The sequence below is a fragment of the Trachinotus anak genome, unplaced genomic scaffold (assembly GCF_046630095.1).
Source record: "Trachinotus anak isolate AG129_WGS33_773 ecotype Australia unplaced genomic scaffold, CSIRO_AGI_Tana_v1 ptg000021l, whole genome shotgun sequence".
NCBI lineage: Eukaryota > Metazoa > Chordata > Actinopteri > Carangiformes > Carangidae > Trachinotus > Trachinotus anak.
The window spans coordinates 28,906,973-28,921,513 of record NW_027273872.1 but is presented as its reverse complement, the minus strand read 5'-3'; the positions used below and the strand labels follow the sequence as shown (position 1 = coordinate 28,921,513).

At 42.2% G+C, this 14,541-nt stretch overlaps 1 protein-coding gene and 1 non-coding gene across 2 annotated transcripts; both read left to right on the top strand.

Annotated features, from left to right (window-relative positions):
• The first annotated feature begins 2,296 nt into the window (after nt 1-2,296).
• Nucleotides 2,297-10,014, top strand: cfap96 (cilia and flagella associated protein 96). The gene is given in 13 exon segments (XM_071457847.1): nt 2,297-2,696; nt 3,159-3,384; nt 3,838-3,975; nt 4,268-4,343; nt 4,684-4,869; nt 4,933-5,007; nt 5,009-5,097; nt 5,681-6,901; nt 8,359-8,421; nt 8,513-8,581; nt 9,197-9,309; nt 9,481-9,543; nt 9,784-10,014. Coding segments are annotated over 8 exon segments (942 nt in total). The 5' UTR covers nt 2,297-2,599; the 3' UTR covers nt 5,736-6,901; nt 8,359-8,421; nt 8,513-8,581; nt 9,197-9,309; nt 9,481-9,543; nt 9,784-10,014.
• On the top strand, nt 8,757-8,956 carry LOC139606457 (small nucleolar RNA SNORA74). The gene has a single exon (XR_011684625.1). It is a non-coding gene; the product is annotated as a small nucleolar RNA SNORA74 (small nucleolar RNA).
• Nucleotides 10,015-14,541: the final 4,527 nt, after the last annotated feature.

Genomic DNA, 14,541 nt, shown 5'->3' with positions numbered 1-14,541 from the left:
ACATAAACAATAAATAGGACTCAGCGTCATATATATATATATATATATATATATATATATATATATATATATATTAAATACATACACACACATATACATATATATACATACGTATATACACACACACACACACACATATACAGTTGAAACCAGAAGTTTACATACATAATATAAAAAGGCACATAACCTTTTTTTTCTCACCGTCTAACATTAAATCAGATTAAACTTTTCCTGTTTTTTTAAACTTTTTCCTGTCAATTAGGATTACCAAAATTATTTCTATTTGCTAAATGCCAGAATAATGAGAGAGATAATTTTTTAGACAATTTTTTATTACTTTCTTGAGAGTCAGAAGTTTACATACATTTCATTAGTATTTGGTAGCATTGCCTTTAAACTGTATGACTGTATGGGTCAAACGTTTTGGATATGCTTCCACCAGCCTCTCACAATAGTTTGCAGGAATTTTGGCCCATTCCTCCTGACAGAACTGGTGTAACTGAGCCAAGTTTGTAGGCCGCCTTGCTCGCACATGCTTTTTCAGCTCTGCCCATAAATTTTCAATAGGATTGAGATCAGGGCTTTGTGATGGCCACTCCAAAACATTTTCTTTGTTATCCTTAAGCCACTTTGTAACCAGTTTGGCAATATGCTTAGGGTCATTGTCCATTTGGAAAACCCATTTGCGCCCAAGCTTTAACTTCCTGGCTGATGTCTTGAGATGTTGCTTCAGTATTTCCACATAATGTTCTTTCCGCATGATGCCATCTATTTTGTGAAGTGCACCAGTCCCTCCTGCAGCAAAACAACCCTACAACATGATGCTGCCACCCCCATATTTCACAGTTGGGATGGTGTTCTCAGGCTTGCAAGCTTCCCCATTTTTCCTCCAAATGTAACGATGGTCATTATGGCCAAAAAGTTCAATTTTAGTTTCATCAGACCACAGGACATGTCTCCAAAAATTAAGGTCTTTGTCCCTGTGTGCATTTGCAAACTGTAATCTGTCTTTTTTATGTTTCTTTTGGAGTAATGGCTTCTTCCTGGGAGAGTGGCCTTTCAGCCCAGGACTCATTTCACTGTTGATAATGACACACTCTTACCAGCTTCAGCCAGCATCTTCACAAGGTCTTTTGCTTTTGTTCTTGGGTTGATATGCACATTTTGGACCAAAGCACGTTCATCTCTGGGACACAGAACCCGTCTCCTTCCTGAGCGGTATGATGGCTGGACATTCCCATGGTGTTTATACTTGCGTATAATTGTTTGAACAGATGAACGTGGCACCTTCAGGCATCTGGAAATTGCACTCAAGGATGAACCAGACTTGTGCAAGTCCACAATTCTCTTCCTGATATCTTGGCTGATTTCTTTTGATTTTCCCATGATGTTACACAAAGAAGCAGTGTGTTTCAGGTGTGCCTTAAAATACATCCACAGGTGTGCCTCTAATTAACTCAAATGTTGTCAATAAACCTATCAGAGGCTTCCAAAGACATGACATCATCATCTGGGCTTTCCCAAATTGTTTAAGGGCATAGTAATCTTACTGTATGTAAACTTCGGACTTTGAAGAAACTAATAAAAATTGTCTAAAAAAATCCTTTTCTCATTATTCTGGTATTTAGCAAATAGAAATAAATTTGGTAATCCTAATTGACCAAAAACAGGAAAAGTTTAATCTGATTTAATGTTAGACGGTGAGAAAAAAAGTTTAATCTGATTTAATGTTAGCCAGTGCCAGTCTTTTACATATTTAAAAAGAAACTATTGTACTGTCACTTTCATAGACTTGGCTTCTTTATTATATAAAATATCTACAACAAATATTAACCATAGAATCAAATCGTATCGTTCTTACACTGTATGGAATCGATTCGTATCGAATCGGTCTGTAATAAAAGGATATTGTTTTTGAATCGAATCGTAACCTGTGTATCTAGATGCATATCGAATCGTTTATCACAGAGAGATGTGCAACCCTAATGTAAACTTCTGGTTTTATATATATATATCGTTTTATATATATATATATATATACATATATATATATATATATAAACTTCACACTTGACCTTCTCCTCTCTCTTAAATACTCACCTTCATCAACAGGTCAGTGGATTAATGGATTGTTTTGTGTTTCATCAGCAGGGAGTAGTGACTGCCCCCCCACCCCCCTCTCTGTCTCTCTCTCTTTCTCTCTCTGTCTCTCTCTCTCTCTGTCTGTCTGTCTCTCTCTCTCTCGGTCATTGTTCACATGTTAACAGCACACTTTATCAGTATAGTACATGTAAAGGTTTGCAGGTCAACTCAAACCTGACAGTCAAACCAGCAGACACTAGACTGAAATACTGGACTGAAACCAGCTGACACTAGACTGAAACACTAGACTAAAACCAGTTGATACTGGACTGAAACCAGCTGACACTAGACTGAAACCAGCTGGCATTAGACTGAAACCAGTTGACATTAGACATTGGGTTTAGTCCTGGTCTTGTTAGTATCTGAAGTGTTACAGGAATGTGTGTGTGTGTGTGTGTGTGTGTGTGTGTGTGTGTGTGTGTGTGTGTGTGAGTGTGTGTGTTTCCAGGTTGTAAAGATGCCATCAGCTGAGGGAAAGACTGACATGGAGCGTCTTGGTGTCTTTAAAGAGATGAGCTACATCTTTAAAGGAGACAATTACACTCCTCCCACCTGTGAAAATAAAGTTTATTATTTCTCTTCCTGACTCATTCGTAATAAAAGCCTCACTGACTTTAAAGATTAATCACAGTTTCACTCCAGGATTGGAAGATCATGTTCTCTTTTGTCCAGAGTGTCAGAGATTTTATTTTTGTAAAGCTGTAACTTGTTCTCCAGTTTGTGGCTGTAATTTATTTTAATACCTGGGGGAGTCCACAGACCAGGACTACCCAACCTTTTCCAACTCATGGCCCACTTGAAAATCTCAAAAATGTTGTCAGCCCACATCTGACCACATATCAATATGGAGGCCAAATAGTGTCTTCTCAGATTATTTTAATGAGGAACATTCAGGACTGAACTGAAAGAGGGGGAAGAGGAGTTGTTCTGTTTGTTTGTTTTATTGTTTGTTTGTTTGTTGTAATGACACATTTATATTCTGGTAGAGTTCCTAATCCTAATCCCTCCTAATCCAGGTCCTTTCAATGAGTCGTTTTATCGCAGCCAGCAGAGGCTGCGATGGACCTGTATGGCCCAACAGCGCTGTGCTCTGCAGAGCGGCTTCTTCAACAAGTCCTTCAAACGGATCTTTGAATGTGAAGCACTGAGTGACCCCCTGAGACTTGCCCGGCAGAACCACATCCAGCAGGCCAAGAAGAACCTGGGCAAGGCGTTCCTGCCCAGTAACAGTGTCAAGAAGCCGTGAGAACACATACGTACACACGCACACACATTGGAGTATGAAAATTGAGGATTTGCCCTTAGGGTGGCGCTACAGGAGCAGTCTTGGTTAGTGTGACCTTCAGTGGAGTACTGATCTGGGTCAGGATTAGGTCCAGGTCTCAGATGAAACACTTTCAGTTGATCTAAATGACCCTGAGCTGAAGCTGTGAATTGCAACAACCTCACACACCCATCTGTGCATTTTTGTACACTATATATAATTTGTATATTATTATATTGTTATTATTTATCTTTCTTAAATATCAGTTATTGAAGTTTCTTTGCAGCTTTCTTTTCTCTGCACTGCCACTTTGCTGCGGTAACACTGTGTATTTCCCCACTGTGGGACTAATAAAGGCTATCTTATCTTATCTTATCTTATGACTGAACACACACGTGTTATTCATCTGCTGCACCTATGTCTGCCTCCAGATGTGGCTCAGGTAGTTACTATGGGACACTGTCAGGGCCTCTCGAAGCCATGAGTCCTCTGACAGTCACCTGGAAGGCCCATCGCTCACCTGGACGCAACATCATCACGTCACCACCCAAGAAAGGAAGTGGTTACAGGTTCTTAACAAATCACACAGCATACTGTAACTTCCTCTGACCTCTGACCTCTGACCTCATCAGACCTGTCACCAGCAGGGTGCTGACTGACCCTGCCCCCTGTTTTAGTCGAGGGTTGTGATGAGCAGTGATCTCAGTCTCTGTTCTGATTGTCACTGTCGTTTCTCAGACTATGTTTGGATTCGTCACAGAGATCAGGGAACAGGGACTTTATGTTAATGAGATGTAGATGTACTGATCTTTCAGACACTCTGACTGACTGATGACAGTGACACCATGTCCTCCTCTGCAGCTATCCCAACGTCACACTGTCCAGGCCTGAGCTGTACGTGTCCGAGCCCTATGACAGAGCCAGAGAGGCTCTGAAGGTACTGAACTTCATCACAGCTAATGTTCTCCTTCAGGTCAGGTCACCATGGACCACATCAGGACTTAAGTACAGAACCTGATGCCGTGTTCTGATTCAGGGAGCTCAGTTTAACGCTCCCTCCACCAGATGAACCTGAAGGAGGAGATTAGCTCTAGAGACCAAAACAGTTTTTATACCAGGGTGTAAACTTTATTTATTTCTGTTGTAAAGTTGAACGTTTTAACATAGGAGTCTATGGGGACTGACTCACTGTTGGAGCCGGACTCTAGTGGCCATTAAAGGAACTGTAGATCTTCACTGTTAATGTGTGTGTGTGTGTGTGTGTGTATGTGTTTCAGAAGGAGGCAGTGATCCAACACTCCAGGTTCAGAGATGGTCCCTTCAAGCTGAACCTTCACCCCACTGATTATTTCCAGGTCAACCCGTACCACGGTGACCAGCCTCTGCCTCCAGCACATAGACCGACCCCGCCTTCTCAGAGTCTCTCTGCTGTTCCCTTCAAGCCCCCATCCCCCAGCAAACGGGTGACTCTCTCTCGCGATCTCTCTCTCTGTCTCTTTCTCTTTCTCTCTCTCTCTCCCTCTCAGGCTGGAGGAATGAAAGCAGGAACCTTTGACTCTTACCCTTCACACTCTGCTGATCCCTTCATCACTCACCGTCATAAAACCCTCCATCAACAAGCCTGTGTTTCGTCCAACTGCTGGACCTAAGAGCACACCTGTGAAGAGCATTATCACCATCAATGTCAACAGGTGTTATCCTCTCTCTCCCCTTCCCTCTCCCTCCTTCCCTCTCTTTTCTCTGTGGTTCTACCCTAAGATAATTCCTCAAAGAAAAGTGTCAGATTTGGTCCTGAAGTACAGTGGCTCTGAGAGCTCAACACACTGCAACTGAAGAAAACACAAGCAAACTCAAAATATTATAACACATGTGTTATAACACGTTATAACACCTTATCCAAGCAGGTCCATCACTGTTTGTTGTCCTCTGGAAACTCTTGTGTTGTCAATATTTGCAGCTCATTTGTTGTTGCGCTGATGAAGATGTTTTCTGATTGTGTCCCTCAGCAGGTAGACGACCTCAACAGTAAACCTACAGGTGACAGAGTCAAAACAATGAGCTGAAAGCAGCTAAAATGCTCCATGAGGCTGAGCCAGCAGAGCTGCTGATCGCCCTCACTACAGTGACACCTGTCGCCTGTAACATTTCACCGGTCGCCTGTCGCCTGGCGACTCACCTGTCGCCTGTCACCTGTCACCTGTGCTGGTTTGTGTTGAATCTGAGTGTTCACAGTAAATGTGTGTATATAATGTGTATTTTTGACTCTTGTTTCAGGAGTGTTCACTCTACAAACTACACCTCAACCGTCCCAGCTGTGATGACCCTCTGACTTCATTACCCATACTGCACCAGCAGTGTACATGTTACATACACACTTACATAAAGATATAGGAAAAGGATGCAGCCTTTGTCGTCTGCAGAGGTTTAAACATCGACTGTGTGTTAGTCTTCATAATGGATGTTTATGATGCTTTCACAGTACTAAACAGGAACTCAGTCTCAGCTTCTTCTCTTCAGTCAGTTTTTATTCTGAAAATGTCTCCTGATGATCAGGACAGCGTGTGTTTTTCACACGCCTGTGTGATGGAGACAGCTGTGAGTCAGCACAAACACACACTGGATCTTGTCATAAAAAACAAACATCAGGTGTAACACACACCTGATGTGCAGATGCAGTAATAAAACATGATGATGATCTGTATTCACTGTGACAACAGTAAATTTAGGATCATTTTGACAGATACTTTGATGAATCATGATTTAATTGATAATTCTTTTAATTTAATTTTTACTTAAAAAGTATAAAAGTGATTATTTGCTGAGGTCTGTTTCCCTGTTATCTGTGTTATTATCATCTATACTTTAATGTATAGATGATAATAACTACTAACTACTATAATGTTATCTATATTATTGTTATCCATGCTATTGTTATTATTTTTGTCTATATTATTGCTGTCTATATTGTAGATTAGTTTATAAGTGTGACAGAGTTTTGTTGGTGTGGAATATGTCATGATCTGTTGGGAACAGTTGGGTTTGTTGAATTTATTTTATTTTTAATGAATGATTTCATTTGTAGGACTCTGTTAGAGAGTTGTAGGACTTTATTAGAACAGTATTAATCACTGGTTCATCTTCTGTTGGTTCAGCTGGTCCTCTGTGTCTCTATTTTATTATAGTCCAATAATAATAATAATAATAACACTGTCAGATCTGCAGCTGAACTTCCAGAAAGAAACTTTCCTGAGTTGTTCAGCTAATATTTATCATTCAATTTTTCTTGTATTGAATTTTGAGTGTTGCGTAAATGTACTCTTGTTGTTCGGGGGAAACAGGCGGATGGCACATGTGCTCATTGGACGATCTTTGGCGAGCTTCTCTTCCCACAATGCTCAGCGGCACACGCAGTCTATAAAGTTATGCTTGACTTCCGCTCCGCCTCTCAGTCTGCTGGTTCAGTACATGAGTACGATGGAGTCTGTGTGGAACCTGGTGAGTGTTTCAGCTGCATCACCACGTGCTATTATAACGACGTTAATTATTCTGCTTTAACGAGCTCCGGAGAAAGTGAAGCGGTGAAGTGATTAATTAACCGAGTAATTAACTGTTTAATGAACTGAAACAGAGTTCAAACGTTGTGTCTGAACAGAAATGGCGGGTTGATTAAAGCTTCACGTGCTTCAGAGCTCTAAGCAATGGCGTTATCAATAAATAATAAATAATTTATTAATAGGTTGTTAATATCAGAGAAACGTTTGTGTTGCCAGGTTGTGTAGAATGCTCCACCTGCAGACTCAGTCTTTCAGGTCTCTGATCCAGTATGGAGACCTCTGTCAGACCAGTTATGTTCTGGAGAGCGTCAGCAGGACACGTGGACCACAATCCACGTAGAGCCTGATCAACATGTAGGACTGCAGACGGACTGTATATCCACTGATTAGTTATCGCGGAGATTAGCAGCTAAATGCTAACTGCCCACTGATTCATTAACGTGGAGGTTAGCAGCTAAAGGCTAACTGCCCACTGATTCATTAACGTGGAGGTTAGCAGCTAAAGGCTAACAGCCCATTAGAACCAGAGAAGCTTGTGACTTTAATACCTCAGTAACCTGTCAGACCTCAAAGCTTAATGTTTATCATTAATAACTGAATCATTACTGAGCACACTCAGCACCATGTTAGTACAAAGACATCAGATTTAAACACAACACAGCGAAGAGTCTGTGTCCACATCTGCTGTGCTGTTCTGTCTACTGTTAGTTTTGTTTGAAAACCAACAGCTAATTAAATAATGGTTATAATCAGTCTACAGCTGTGATTATTAATAATCCGGTTCCAAATGTGTCCTGGTCCAGATCTCCTGCAGGAGATCTCTACTTATACAAAGTGTCTGCTGGAGGATTTTCAACCCGGCAACCCAAGAGGTTTGTATTAATGGTTTGTAACCAACCTACAAAACATTAGTTAATAAGTCATGAACCATTAATAACTGCAGTTTATGAAGCTTTAGGATGTTATCAGAAAGTATTGGGTCAGTTTGTTTGTAGAGCCACAGACAAAGAGTAATGATAAGATTATATTGTTCAACAATCAGATAAAACTGATGATGAAATAAAAACTGGAGGATAGAGGTGAGTTAATACAGATAAAATATCTAGATCAATCATTAAAACCACAGATAGTAAACAGTGATCAGTCAGTCGTCAAAGGCTGAGGAACAGACGGGTCCTCAGGTGTGTTCACTGACATCAGTGCTGGGGGATAATCTACCTGGTGGTAAACTGTTCCAACAGATGCTGCCTGGTTACCTTTGTTTCTACCTTGATGTGTCTGAATGCAGAGCAGTGACTGGTCAGTGGCTTTGCGGGTCTGGAGTTCAGATGAGACCTGGTCCTGGTCCATGCAGAACTTTAAAAACAAGATTCTTCACATCGGTTCTGTTCTCCACAGGTAACACGAGACCAGCCCACGTGTGCAGAGATGTGGTCATTGGAGCCAGTGAGGACTCTGCAGGTGAGTCAGGACCTGATCAGACCCTCTGTAGACCTCAGACCTGTAGACCACCCGTCCTCCACCGTGACCTTATGTGCCCTTCATGTTTCAGAGATGCTGCATCCTCTGAGGTAACACACTGTCAGCTGTGGATGGAGCTGCACAATGTCCTGAAACAGAGGTACACACACACACACACACACACACACACACATACATACATACATACATACATACACACATACACACACACACACACACACACACACACACACACACACACACACACACACACCTGAAGTTGATAGAAAACCATGAGATCACTGACATAAGGAACACAAACTGTTAGGTTGTGCCCCAGCTCTCAGTCAGCTGACCAGACAGTGTGTGTCTGGCTCAGTGTTACAGTGCTGGTAGAGGAAGTCTCTGTTCCTGGCCTTGGCTCAGCTGGTTCTGTTTTAGAGTCTGCTGCTGCTGAGCTGCTGCAGAGCATGGCCCAACGAGAGTGGTCTGTCCTGGTTCACAGCAGGGCAGACCTAGTACAGGGCCGCACATCCACATGGACCCCACCAGGGGGTGGTGTTAGGACCCTGGTGCTGTGAGTCTGTTAAGTCTGATTTAAAAACAGTTTGAAGTTTGACTTTGTCCTAAAATCAGTGTAAACAGCAAGTGTTTAAACCTCAACAACATGAACCAAGAACAGGAGGTTAACAGGTGGAGCTGAGAACAGGTGGTTTCCTCTGGACTCTGAGCTGAGAGTGACTGTCTGAACTTTACTGTTTTTATATTATTGTAGGCGGAGCCTCTGAACTACACTGTTTCCATGGTTATTGTAGGCAGAGCCTCTGAACTCCACTGTTTGTATGTTGCTGTAGACGGAGCTTCTGAGCTGACTGCAGGTGTCTGAAGGTAAGTCTGACAGAAACAGTTGTAGTTTCTTCCATCCACCTGCTGTGATGAGTGAATATATAACACATCATGCTGACAAACACATGGTGACCTTTGACTTCTGAGCACAGCTGACTGTCTGCTCTGATCAGGACTGTGGTTCCAGTTTCACTCACTGGTCTGTCTCTACAGGAGCCTGCAGGGGACAGCACACCTGAGGAGCTGGACACCAGGTGTGATGAGCTGTCAGAGCAGGTACAGAGGTGAACAGTGTTATGTGTAGAAACAGTGAAGCCCAATCAGTACTGCTGTGGCAGAGACATCCCCTCTCTGCTGTGGAATCATTGGATTGGGAGAGAAACTCAGGACTTGGCACAGGTTCACGTAAATCCAGTTTACCAGAACCTGACTGAAGACCTGAGACAGAGTTACTCTGATGTCTGCTGCACAAACCCTGGAGATGAGCTGTCTAATAATAAATATCTCTGTTCACAGTGAAATCCTGTGGATGGTCTGGATGAGTGGATAAGATCCAGTCTCTGTCCACCTGCTGACATGCTTCAGCCTGAGCCTGTAAATATTGTGGATCATGTCTGAAGATGTCACCAACATGAATTTGATGAGTCTGAGTCTCTGGAACGTCTAGATCTTTCTCCTCCATTGTGAATAAAGTTTGTTTCATTTTCAGAATGTGTTGAGAAAGTTGATCCATTAAAATAATAATAATAAATCAAAATAAGTGTTTCCTGATATGGATGCTTTGACACTTTTATACGTTTGTCAAGTGGCGAAAATGAATGTTTGTTTTATACAATGGGAGGGGATTTAGTGACATATTTATATAGTATGTTTCTATAAATCTGGACAGATTTAAAGAGAATAAGTCTGTTTTTATTGATAGGGCACTCAGACCAGGATTTCCATCAGTTCTGGATCATGTCACAAACACAACAAATGAATAATATTATTGCTGCAGTAAGTGCTCCGCTGAGATTTCTGTGTAACCAAAACCAATGAAAGACCACTGACTACGAACAGGCCTTCTGAACAATGATCATAAATTGATTGGCACCTCTGTTAATCCACATTGATCAGATGGCTGTGATCACTGGCAGTCCTGCCTCCAGTGACATGAGGAGACTTTTTCATGTCATGTCCAGAGCTTCCAGCTGTAGAAGAAGCCTTTGACAGGATAGATTGGTCTCATTTATTTTACACATCAACACATTTGGTTTGGACCAATCTGTTCACATTGGTTTAAAGGTCTTTATCATAAACCCATCACACCTGTTAAAACCATGTCAGCTTCAGTTCACCAGAAAGGGATGTCCAGCTTCTCTGACCTGTTCCATCAGAGCAAGTCCAAATATCTCTACTGTTAACCTTTTTGGTTATGATTTTAAAGCCAGCCTTGATGTTTATGACATTTTATTAACTTGAGCTCAGCCCACACCTTGTAGATATATACAAAGAGAACTTCAGCCAGCATTCTGGTAATAAAGTAAACTGGAATAAGAGCGAAGCCATTCCTCTAAACCACCTCACACTCCCAGCAGACTTCGCTCCTGCTCCCATTGTGTGGAAGACACAGGATGAAGCATCTTGGCTTCACAATCAGATCTCTGGCTGAAAAGCTCTATAAGTTAAATGGACCTCAACAAGATCTTAGGAAGTGGAAATGATGCCTCTGTCATGGGGGAGAGCAGAAATAATTAAAATGAACATATTCCTGAGATTGTTTTTCATTGTTTGAGAATTACATGAATATGGGTGTAATACTACATCATAAAGATGGATGGTGGATAATAACTTAAAAGAAGCAATAAGTGGAGGAAAAACTGCCTCCAGTGGATCTTAAAATATCTTAAAAAGATTTTGTGCCGTTCAAATTACTTATCAAATTGTGTGAGATACAAAGTTCTCCAGCTAAAAATATTATGTCAATCAAATTTAACTAAGATTAAATAAAATGAACTGGAGTGTTCTGAGCGTATGCTGACAGGCTGCGGTGGCACTGCCCAGCAGTACAACAATTTTGGGTTAAAGTTGACGTGAGATTTTCAATTCAATTCAGTTTTATTTGTATAGCGCCAAATCATAATATACATTATCTCAAGGCACTTTACAGGGTCAGGTCAAGACCTTACTTTGTTACAGAGAAAAACCCAACAGTTCCCACAAAGAGCAAGCGCTTGGCGACAGGGGGGAGGAAAAACTCCCTTTTAACAGGAAGAAACCTCCAACAGAACCGGGCTCAGGGTGGGCGGCCGTCTGCCTCGACCGGTTGGGTTTAGGAGAAGATAAAAAGAGGGGGTGGGGGGAGGAGAGAGGAGAGAAGAGAGAGAGAGAGAGACCAGGAACAGCTGTGTCGGTAATGGTGTTATCAATAATAATAACAGATAACAGTGGTTAATAGTAATGATGAGTAGTGGTGGATCTGGATCCTGCTGCTCCCGAGGCAGAGAGACCTGCAGAATGAGGACAGAGAGAGAGAGAGAGAGAGGAGAAGCACAAACTACGGGAGAGAAAAAAAATACAAAGTTAATGGCATTTTTAAATTCTATTTTCTGTGGAAATATCCCAATATGTCCCATAGTATGTATACTGGGCAGTAAAGTAGTGGGAAGTAATTCTCCATTGATACAACGTTTGATTGGACAAGCATGTCTCTCTGTGGAAAGGACAATACTCAGGCACTGGACAGTAAGGAGACCCACCTGCTTTAGTCTGGAGAACTGGCTGAATCTAGTCTAGTCTAGTGGATCTAGTCTCAATGGACCAGGCACCCACAGACATTGGACGATGAACTTGAAGGACCTTGGACTTTAATCAGATCCTTGCTGAACTCTTCGTCACTTAGTCACACGTTCTACAGGGTTTTTGTTCACACATTTCAGATCAACTTAAAGCCAAAGCTGAGATATGACATCACAGAGGTGATGTTAGTGTTGATTTGGATCATTTTTGTTGTTACAGCTGCCTGACAGCTGGTGATGAACTCAGATGTTAGTGCATTCAGCTCTGCACAGTCTTTCCTGGGTGGTCTCAGGGATGATGGTGCTGGACTTGGGACCTCAGATCTGCTGCTCAGATACTTCAGATCATTTTTTGCTCAGTGTGAACCTTCCTCAGAAAAAAGACTTTTCGACCTCAGAACCAGTGTGGTGTGACCAGACCGTCCTATTTCCAAGGCTCCTTCAAATGCAGCTGGAAAATGTCCTTCACCTCCCGGGCAACAAAAGATCCAACAGGTGGATCTTTCACGCCCCAAACTATCCCAAGATTCATTGCATTGCAAAGGAGAATAAAGCAGATTCTGCAAATAAAAGTGGCTGAGGATAAATAGGAAATCCACCGAGGACTAGACCTCCTGGTTTCACTTTGGACTATAGTCTGTGAGGTGTTCATCGGCCATGTCCTCAGAGGGTCAGGTCAGGTCGCCCAGGTCTGGGTGCAGAAGTGGGCTCTGGAGTGGCTGGTCACCACAGCCCTGACCAGGAGGAGAAGTGAGGATCTACTTCATGTCAGTCCTGAAGCTGCAGCTGGAGGCTTCTTACTGAGTCACTGGGATGTCCTGATAATACAAAATCACAGTAGTCCATTCTGCAGGTCACACAGGTATGGACTAATTTTTCAGCTTCCTTTAGAGACAGGAAGTTTCTGATTTTCACAATAATGGTCAGGTGTAAGGAGGCTGTCCTAGAGACTTGTTTTCTGTTTGAAGTAAAGGACAAGGTTTGTGACTGTAGCACTGGAGGCCAAGGTGATGTCATCCAGAGTCATTATATTATCAGATAATGTGTTCTGAGGTCACTGGTCATCCAGTTCTTTATGTCTCAGACACACCTGAAGTTTGACCACCTGGTTAGTCTCACCTGGCTTCACAGTTAAGTACAGCTGCATGACATCTGCGTAACATAATGAGGTGCTTCCTGATAAAGCTGTTTCTCACCCAGTGACACACAACATTTAACTAACACACCTGTACAGATCTGAGTGCAGTCTGTTTCCTGTCCTGGTCCAGGTAAGCTCCCTGAGAGAGCGATAGAGAGGGAGAAAGAGAGAGACAGGGGGATAAAAAGAGAGAGAGAAGGAGAGAGAGAGAGAGAGAGAGAGGGAGAAAGAGAGAGGGATAAAGAGACTTTTTTTTTACTTTTAGAAAATACATTATTTCCAATACGTCAATCACATTAAAACCTGTCAGACATAGATAATCTATTCAAGATGACTGGTGAATATGAGCTCTCCTTGATCAGAAACTCTGCATATAATTTGGTCACATCCCCACTGCTCTTTGAAAACATCCATATTCATTGTGGCCTTGTGGAAGCAGTTCTGCCTCCACAAGGTCACAACATCACATGTGGGCCCATCCTGCAGTTTGTCTCTGCGTGTCAGGTAGATCGCCAATTTGGCTTCTCCTATTAAAAAATTTAAAAGTTGGCACTTTGCTTTTCTTGTTTTGTTGTATGTTACTCCCACAGTAAAAACAGGGGCAGAGAACACAACATTTAAAAGGTTAAAAATCCCAGTTAAAACACTGAACAGCTCTGTGAGTCTACTGCACTTCATGTAAAAACATGAAAAATGGTCTCAGACAGACTGCAGAAAGGACATTCATTTACAACACTGCTGTTTAAAACAGATAAAAAAAGCATTAGTGGCAATAGCACCATGTAAAATCCTCCACTGAAGGTCTGCAGTCCGTTTTTTTAGTGGAGGTCTGTAGAGAGTCCTCCACTGTGTCCTCCCAGTCTGCCCCCCCCCCCCCCCCCCTCCCTGGATAAAAACAGTACTGACAATGGAAACTATCCCAGAAAAAGTTGACCATTTTTGCCTGGATCTGAGCCAACAGACCTGATGGTGGATCTACACAGGCCAGCGGGTGCCACAGCAGAGAAGTTACGAGATTATTTAAAACCAAAACTCTTCCTCTCTAAGACATCTGAGGGTGAAGCCATCTCCATTTTGACAGCTTGCAGTGATGTTTTCCCAATTTTTCTTCACCACATTTTCATTTCCCAGATAGATGCCGAAGTATTTGAGGCTGTCTCTCTTCCAGGTCAGGCTTTGAGGGAGAACTGGGAGACCCATACGCCACTCACTAACAGCAAGAGCCTCACTCTTCCCCCAGTTCACCCTCACAGCCGAGACAACAGAGAACCTGTTCGTAATGTAGGCTACTGTATCGACATCATGCTGATCTTTTATAAAAACAATGACATCGTCAGCATAAGCAGATAAAACCACATT